Source organism: Crassostrea angulata, chromosome 8 (assembly GCF_025612915.1).
Source record: "Crassostrea angulata isolate pt1a10 chromosome 8, ASM2561291v2, whole genome shotgun sequence".
Classification (NCBI taxonomy): domain Eukaryota; kingdom Metazoa; phylum Mollusca; class Bivalvia; order Ostreida; family Ostreidae; genus Magallana; species Magallana angulata.
This window is the reverse complement of record NC_069118.1, coordinates 29763698-29772995: the sequence shown is the minus strand read 5'-3', so window position 1 is coordinate 29772995 and position 9298 is coordinate 29763698. Positions and strand designations below refer to the sequence as shown.

At 35.9% G+C, this 9298-nt stretch overlaps 1 protein-coding gene across 1 annotated transcript; it reads left to right on the top strand.

The window, feature by feature from the left end:
• Nucleotides 1-437: 437 nt before the first annotated feature.
• On the top strand, nucleotides 438-8829 carry LOC128158481 (uncharacterized). Its single transcript, XM_052821347.1, has 4 exons — nucleotides 438-1072; nucleotides 1416-3066; nucleotide 4207; nucleotides 8707-8829. Exons 2-4 carry the CDS (start codon nucleotides 1423-1425, stop codon nucleotides 8826-8828), a joined length of 1767 nt encoding a protein of 588 aa, XP_052677307.1. The 5' UTR covers nucleotides 438-1072; nucleotides 1416-1422; the 3' UTR covers nucleotide 8829.
• The last annotated feature ends 469 nt before the right edge of the window (nucleotides 8830-9298 follow it).

The window sequence follows — 9298 nt, the reverse complement described above, 5'->3', positions numbered from 1 at the left end:
CTAGCCCCCCCCCCCCCCCCCCCCAAAAAAAAAAAACAAACAAAAAAAAACAACACACATGGATTAAGAATTTCATGATTTGGGGAGAAAATAAGGTAGGTAAGAATTTTTTTTTAAAATATGGGTATAACACCCCCCCCCCCCCCCAATATCTGCATTAGGATTTTCATGATTTTGGGAATTAGGTTTATTTTTTTTTTTGCTTCTCAAATTTTCTGAGGATTAGTCTATTGTGCATACTATCTGTAGTTAGGGTAAAGTAATGTGCTCGACGGCACCCCCCCCCCCTTCCGAGAAAAAAACCGAGTATATATATTAATACATTCGTAGTCTTGCTTAGAAGTGCAATTTTACTTGCAATTTCCATTTCACGTTTACCCAAGTACAGAGCACGGGAAGTAACTCTAAATAATTTAAAGCTGTCAGGTGACTAGCTGCAGGACTGTAGCTCCCGGTCTGAAAAAATTCGGATGGACGACCTGGGAGCTACAGTGCCTCCCATAGTAAAAAACTGCAATTTACGGCGCACAAAAAATTGCGCTAGTTTTGGACTTATTAACCTTATTTTCATACAAATTCTGTAAAAATAATAAGTACCATTAAATTCTTCAGCAAATTTACTACTGATATCGTCACTACACTTGCCTCAGATCTTCTCTTAAACATGATAACCGACCTCGGAAAAAGAAGGATGCTAATTTACGTCGAGATCGAGAGTCGCCATTTTTAAATGTAAACAAACTTGCACCTCTTTAATTTACAGGGCTGGTGATGGTGTTTAAAAGACTATCAGAAGTAAGTGAAGTGACGATATCTGTAGTAAAATGTCCGAGGAATTTTTTGGGATCAAAGATTTGTACAGAATTTGTATGAAAATAAGGTTAATAAGTCCAAAACTAGCGCAATTTTTTGTGCGCCGTAAATTGCAGTTTTTTACTATGGGAGGCACTGTAGCTCCCAGGTCGTCCATCCGAATTTTTTCAGACCGGGAGCTACAGTCCTGCAGCTATCAGGTGACCACATTCCACAGAAGCTCAGCCATTTAAAAATACAATGTAGAAGAATAATCACGGTATGTACCCCTTTTCAACATCTATTAGATTAATCTATCAAATAAAACATTTTTAGATGTAGGGCTAATGAAATATATATTTTAATTAGGCATAAAATAGAAATAATTAAAGCTTAGGTATTAAAATAAATGTGTAATATTTCTACTTTCACTTCTGAAATACCAGTCTTCATGAGAAAGATAAAAGGAATAGTAGATTGATAACATGGCGTCCATGTTCATACTTATACATACACAAATTAAAGATTTTAGACATTATGAAGATTTGAAAAAATACATGAAAATGGCTGTTGATACATGTGTTTTACATATAATAGTAGAAATATTTGTTATCTATTTGTAGAAAAATCATGGATCCCCGTACTAGTGCCCAGGATGTACACAGATGTGACCATTGTGAGACCGCCATAGTACACAGCTACTGTGACTTTTGTCATGTCAACCTCTGCAAGCCCTGTGTAGTAGATCACATCTCAGATGGATATGACAAACATAAAATTGTCCCTTTCCAGGAACGAAGGTCGACCCTCATTTATCCGAATTGTGGAAAACATCCACAGAAAAACTGCGAATTGCAATGCAGGGAATGCTGCAGTTTTGTATGCTCTTCCTGTATGGCATCTGATCAGCACAAGGGACATAGCTTTGCCGAAGTCACAGAAGTTTACAAGACAAAGAAAGACATTATTGAAAAAGATACGAAAGAGTATGAAAACTCAATTTCTCCTAAATATGAGAAAATTGTGCTTGACTTGGAAAATCAGCTTGTAAACCTAGATGGAGGATATGAGAAACTTACGACAAAAATGTCCAAACAAGGAGAGCAATGGCACAAAGAAATCGACATTGTCATCAACAAAATGAAAACTGAAATCAGCGAGATAAAAGTGAAACACAGAGACATTTTACAGAAACACCTGGATGAAATCAAACAGATACATTCCCTCATAAAACAAACATTACTTGCTATTAAAGAAATAAAGACCTCCACTGAATTGGCCCCAACCATTAAGTACAGCTCTAAGATCAGAGAGTTCAGCAAGCTTCCACCCAAGATTCAGGTATCATTGCCAACATTCATTTCAAAACCAATAGACCGTGAGAAGCTGTATAGTTTGTTTGGACAGATCACCCCATTATCAACTGCTTCAGAAGAAAATGTCTTGTCACCGAACCAACCCAACACTTCAGTGAGAGAACTACTGGATGAACCGGAGCTAGTTGCCACAATACAGACGGGGGATAACGATTTACGCTGTGTTACCTATATAAATGATGACAAGATATGGACTAGTGGGAGGACCAAAGAAATACAATGCTTCAATGCTTATGGTTCACTCCAACAGACAATTGTTACAAAATCAGGACGAGTGCCTTATGATATAGCTGTAGACGTAGGCAGGGATCTACTGTACTCTGATGGGACAGTTAGGACAGTGAATAAAGTGAAGAATGGACAGACAGAAGAGTTGATCAGATTACAGGGATGGAGGCCAGTCAATCTGTGTGTCACCTCTACTGGTGATCTTCTGGTTACCATGTGCAGTGAGGATTACACTCAATCCAAAGCTGTCCGTTACTCCGGATCTACAGAGAAACAAGAGAAACAAACTATTCAATTTGATGATGAAGGTAAGCCTCTGTACTCGGGAAATAAAAACGTTAAATACATCACAGAGAACAGAAACCATGATGTCTGTGTAGCTGACTGTGGGGCTGGTGCAGTAGTGGTGGTTAATCAGGACGGGAAACTCAGATGGAGATACACCGGTCATCCCTCAACCACCAAGACCAAACCATTTAAACCCCGTGGGATCACGTCAGATAGTCAGAGTCATATCCTGACAGCAGACTTTGACAGCCATTGTATCCACATTCTGGATCAGAATGGACAGTTTCTCCGTTACATTGATAACTGTGATCTGAAGAATCCTTACGGTTTATGTGTTGACAATAATGACAATCTGTTTGTGTGTGAGTACAACAAAGGCAATGTAAAGAAAATCAAATATGTGAAATAGTTTCAAATTGAGTCATTGATGAAAACAAATTAGGAATTGAAGAGTACATCAGAACTGTTTTCTTTAAACAAAAAGTTTTATTTTCCATTCTGAATATCATTATTTTTATTTATCATTACATGATTATAGGATGAAATTCAGAGGTTTATATTCTATAGGCTACGATGTAAAGATTTAAAATATTCTTGTGTGATATTCCTTTCAGGTCTCCCATATTTTCATGGATATTTACTGTGTAAATTGATGCTTTCCAATCCGAATTCATGTTTATCCATTATTATTTTCTCTGAATTTCTCTGAATATGTAATTATAAAAAATATAATCGTCGCAGTAAAAAAAATACTAAAACAATAAAATGCTTTCTATGGTGATTCATGCGGGATATGAAGGTGACGACATTGCAGAAAAAATACATTACTTGCGTTAGCGGGTGATGTAGTTTTTTTCTGTAATGATCGGTACCTTCATGATTCGCATGAATCATCAAAGAAAACATGTTATTGTTTATATTAACATCTTCTTTTTAACAAATTAATAAATTTATCGTAAATAGTAAGTAAAATTCTTTTAATGACAGTTAATTTACATCAGTACGTTAGCTAAAAGAAACAACCAAATCGTCTGACATCATCATGCAGTCCGTGATTTTAGTTTAGGTCGCTGTATATTTCGACCAATAGATAAACGGGCGTGTAGATTTTCAGTCTGGCTGTTTTCATAGAGCCATGAATTAACTTAAGTTTCCATAAGAAACAGAGGGACTCATAATCAGTAGACATAAATACATTAAAATTACAGAACAATAAATTACATGCATATTTCTGCATTGTCGCCACGGTCATATTCTGCATGAATCACCAAAGAAAGCATTTTATTGCTTAAGTAAAATTATTATTTTTGCGAGGTGTATTATAGAAGCAGGTCGTATGTGTAAAGCATGTTCATCATTAAAAACTGTTTGAATACAGAATTTATTTTTTAGTTTTGCAATGTATGTTTAAGCAATAATAAAACAGAGAAGGTGTCAAAGTAGCGTAGTGGACAATGCACTCGCTTGTCACCGCTGCGACCCGAGTTCGATCCCCGTGATCGACAGTGGTGGTATGTGATAGGGTTGCCCGCTTGGACACGTTGGTTCTTTTCGGATACTCCGGCTTCTTCCCACATCAATGACCCCCTCGCGCTAACATCCGTGCCAACGAGAGATTTTAATATAAGATTGTAGAACTTGCTTATCAATCGTTGTAAAATAATTAAGGTTCCGTTTTTTAAATAATACAGAGAAGTGGAAAATGAAATAATGAAATCAAGGTGATTAGTACTTGGAACTTTGTCTCACTCGGTATAGATAAATGTTCAAACCTTAAATTTATGGATGTTATTATGTCAAAAACCCACGAGGGTTTAACTTTGTTCGACATGTAAATTACGTACATCTTCTTTTGCTTTCCACAATTATCAATGATTTATTTAGATGACATAGTTTATATCATTTGGTCTCATCAATGTATATGGCCATAGCGTTTTTTCATTGCAAGTATGTCAAGCGTCGTTCATCTTCGCTAGCCAAGGGTTTACGATCCGCTCATCTGCATCGTAAACCCTTAGCTAGCAAAGATGAGCGTCGTTAAAAGGTCATTAGTAGACAAAAATATATAAGATTAAAGAATCAATCTATACTACTATATCAAAAATAATAGACTCGAATTTTTGCTCTTTAATACCGAGAAATCGAAAGAATACTGTCTTTTGTTTTATATATTTTAAACATTAATGGTGCTTGAAGATTACCAATTTGTTTTTATTTTTTCTCAGTTAAGCTTCGCTAATTAATAATAAACGAAAATTCCTAAAACAAATCCCGGAAATCACCTGAATTTTTTGGATTTTACAATCTTGCGCTTGCGTAATACACTCACGCTAACGGGATATTTAGTTTATGTTTCCACAATATCCAATCTGCATGAATAAACTCAGAAATGATAATATAAATACGGGTAAATTTTCATAGGACTTTCGCTATTTATTCTGTTCATATATATTAATGATTTCTTATGAGAGAAAGTATAAAATAACAAATATACATTTCAACTAAGTACTTACTTTTGTCTTCGTGATGACAAAAAATATTTGATTACATGCAAAAAAGGTTACCTTATGTTTGATAGGAGAGTGAAAATAGAATATGTTTTATCGTAAAAATGAATAATGTCCTACGGACCCAGTTTTACAAAGAAAATAAGTGTACGTTGGTGAAAAGGTGTTGAATTCTTCCATTCTATGGATTTAAATTTTTAGTTGAATGGTATTTGCAGTCTCAAAAAGGTTTGTTGTGATGAATTTGACTGTTATTTCAAGGCAACTTCATTAACTTTCTCCAAAATCGTTCCGGAGCGATTCTGCTATATTCTGCTACATTACAGGTATAAGGGAGACATTCTAACTGTGGTGAGGGCCTTTCCCGAGACACAGTTAGATTTTTCAAACTAAGGAAAGTGTAGTGAAATTAATAGCATTATTGTAGGCTTATAGCTTTGTTATGTAAATGTCAATAATAAGGTGTGCATGTCGATGTACCTATTTCGTAAATGTCCGATGTGCGATGTCAACCCGTGCACGCACGGGTCAAAGTCTAGTATTAACAAAAAATTAAATGTTCGGCACACAACACCTCCTCTTTTAAAATGTTTTGGGTGATTGGCTACTGTGTTGATATTGTATCTTCCTTAACTGTATTTTCTACAATCTTCATTAAAAATCGAACGAACGAACTAGAGAGAATGAGATAACTATCTCTCTCTATCTCATACTCAAAATACGCATAGTGCCCTGCTTATATTTTTTTGTGATAAATTAAAATGTAGCACACTCATCGTGCTACATACATGTAATGTGTAGAATAGAAATATATAAATAGTAATATATCAATGAATTTTTGTTAAAATTCATTTGTTAATATCTTCTTTAAGCACCAATGGAGCACCCTGAGTCTACAGAGGCACTGGATCTTCCAGAGGGAGCAACCAAACCGGTTTCGGTCGGAGGAAGCATATCTGGATCTCAAGCATCATTTGCAGGAAGCAATGGTATGTTTAATAGTTATATATCCATCAGAGTGTATTGTGAAGCATATTTTACTTTACTTTACCATTATGATTGTTTTCCTATCAACAAAGAAAACTAAATATACATTGCATAACATACAGACTCTGAAAATATATCAAATCATTTCTACAGAAAGTTAATACATTCCAATTCTTGCTTTGAAGTACAATTTTTAGGTTTTCAGGTTTATCCGAGAACAATGCAATAGAAGTAACTCTAAAAAATATAAAGCTGTCAGGTGACCACATTCCACAAAAGCTCAGCTATGTGTGTTACCTAGAGTATAAGGTAGAAGAATAAACAAGGTATGTGCACCATTATGACAACTGTTAGATTAATGTATTAATCAATACTACTTAAATTTAATTTTTTAGATGTAATGAAATATATATTGTAATTAATATAGAAATAAATCTCTTATTAGGTCTTAAAATATAACATTCCTTCTTTCACTTCTGAGAAGAACAATGTATATGATTATATTTTTACCAGCCTTCATACGAAAGAAACGAAGGATAGTTAATCGATTACCTGATGTCTATGTTAATACTTCAAGATATATACTAGCGGAAAAAAACCAAACTGTGCATTATAAAATTAAGTATAATTTTTCTATATCTATTGTTTGTATAAAATTTAAATAATCGATAATGGTAATGTTTTTGACCATATCGGATGGTAACCGTCCGGGTGCAAGGACTTTTTCATGGTTAGTAAGCACCTGTTGATTATTGTTGATTATTGAAGAATTTGTACGCACGTGTTTTACTGGCCAATACTGTTTAGAATAGGAACTGTAAAGGATTTGTTTAAACTTTTTTTGTTAAGGAGATCACTTTAGTTTCAACAGAATTTACCCCTATGTCATGCCACGACTCAACGAAAACCAACGTAATCGTGCTGTTGGGATGCTGCAAGCTGGAATGGCACAAAATACTGTAGCAAGTCACTTTGGATCTCATCGGAACACCATCCAGTCATTATGGAGACATTTTCAACAATCTGGCAACACTCAGGATCGACCGCGCTCTGGGCGACCTCGTGTGACGTCACATCAACAGGACAACCACATTAGACTTGTGCAACTGAGAGATCGTTTACAGACAGCAAGTTTGACTGCCCGTAGCATTCCAGGGCTTCGACCAATTTGTCCAAGAACTGTGCGTAATCGTCTGCGCGAGCAAAACATCAGACCAAGACGTCCAGCGGTGCGCCCTGTACTGCTTCAACGTCATCGTATCGCCAGACTAGTGTGGTGCACACGACATCTGGGATTCAGAATACAGGACTGGGCCAATATTCTGTTCATTAATGAATCCAGATTTCATTTGGATAGCACTGACGGCCGTTGTAGGGTGTATCGTCGCGTTGGGGAGCGTTACCAGGACGCTTGTGTTGTGCAACGTCGATAATTTGGTGGAGGTAGCGTTATGGTGTGGGGTGGAATATCAGCACGTGGAAGGACCCCTCTACAAATTGTCAATGGAAATCTCACCGGCGTACGCTATAGAGATGAAATTATTCAGCGTCATGTGATACCCTTCATACAGAGACATCAAAATCACATCACTCTGCAGCAAGACAACGCAAGGACACACGTTGCACGTGTAGTCAGGGACTTGTTTGTTCAACAGAATGTCGATGGCTTGCCTTGGTCAGCTGTTTCCCCCGATTTGTCGCCGATTGAGCACGTCTTGGATGAAATGGAAAGACGTTTGCGCCGTTTACCAAATCAGCCAGTGACATTGGCTGATTAAGGTCATGCTATAACCAACATCTGGAACAACATCATTCAAGCATTTCTGAACACTTTAGTGGCATCAATAGGTGTCGCTGTCAAGCATGCATGAACGCAAATGATGGTCACACGCGTTATTAATTTTGTTAATTCAATTTCAAATAACAGTGACTCTTGACTGTGCTGAAATTGACGTTATTCGACGTTGACATTAATGTGTTACTAGTATGCGATGTTGTTACGAATACATGTGTTAACAGTATTACAAAAAATAAAATTTGTTCATTGTAATTTTTAAATGTTCTTTCATATATTCAATAATGCACAGTTTCTTTTTTCCGATAATATATATAAATGTAGTAATAATGATTTTCACTTTGAAAAAAAAGGATAGAAATTTCAAAGACTTATTAATTTTTTAGTTTAAATTTATAAAACAATCGTGTTAAAATTATCTCCCGTTATGTATTGTAATTCTGATTTTTAATTTGAGAAATTGATAGAACATTCAAAGACGTATTTGATTTTCTGATTGTCAGCTGATTAAATCATTACATTGTTATTTATTTTCAAACAGCCGATGTCCAGAAAAATCAAAGACACGATGCATGTTAGTTTTAGTTTCTTCTCTTTCCTAAAATTATTGTTTTAAAGCATTCCATTTATCAAATGACCTGCAAAATACACATTTTATAATAATGAAGCAATGTTATACAAAGTATTATTGTCATAATTTTGGAGCTACATTTATATGTAATTGCATTTTAAGGCGATTCGCAGCTGAAGCTGCAGTACATCCGGGACTTTAGAATAAGGAACCGACCCACGGGTCCCACCATTTCAGAGCTGTCCTGCATCTTCTATAACAAGCATCCTTTTTATTCCAAGTAATTCGCACAAACTTTCACTGATATTCATGGTGAATTTTCAGTTTGATAGGCTGTTAGTTAGGTGCGGGAAAAGGAAAAAGAAAGAAGGTGACGCAGGTATTTGATGGACTGTTATGCTATTATCAATCGCAATTTCTCGGGCGTCTGCTAGCTGTACCGAACATGTCTGGGGGATCCAAAGCCTATATTTCGTAATTTTAAAATGTATTTAAAAGAAGTTTGAATTTTCCGGGGTGGGTTGGTGGTTGGGGTGATTTCCCTATCCTATGTATTCGTGCATGAGATTGAGACAAACTTCACTACACTGTATGAGACATAGTATTTTATGAATTGCACCCTCCCAGGGAATAATACAACACCCGAGTTTGAGCCTGTCTATGCATTTTTTGTTTTTCTTGGCTTTACTAGTATCATTTATTTTCTAAAAGAAACTGTGATTCATGTAAAAATTTGTTGCCCGTAAAACTCCCC

What these genes read in the sequence shown, in the direction of transcription:
- LOC128158481 (XM_052821347.1), top strand. Translation starts at nt 1,423, where the DNA reads ATGGATCCCCGTACTAGTGCCCAGGATGTACACAGATGTGACCATTGT.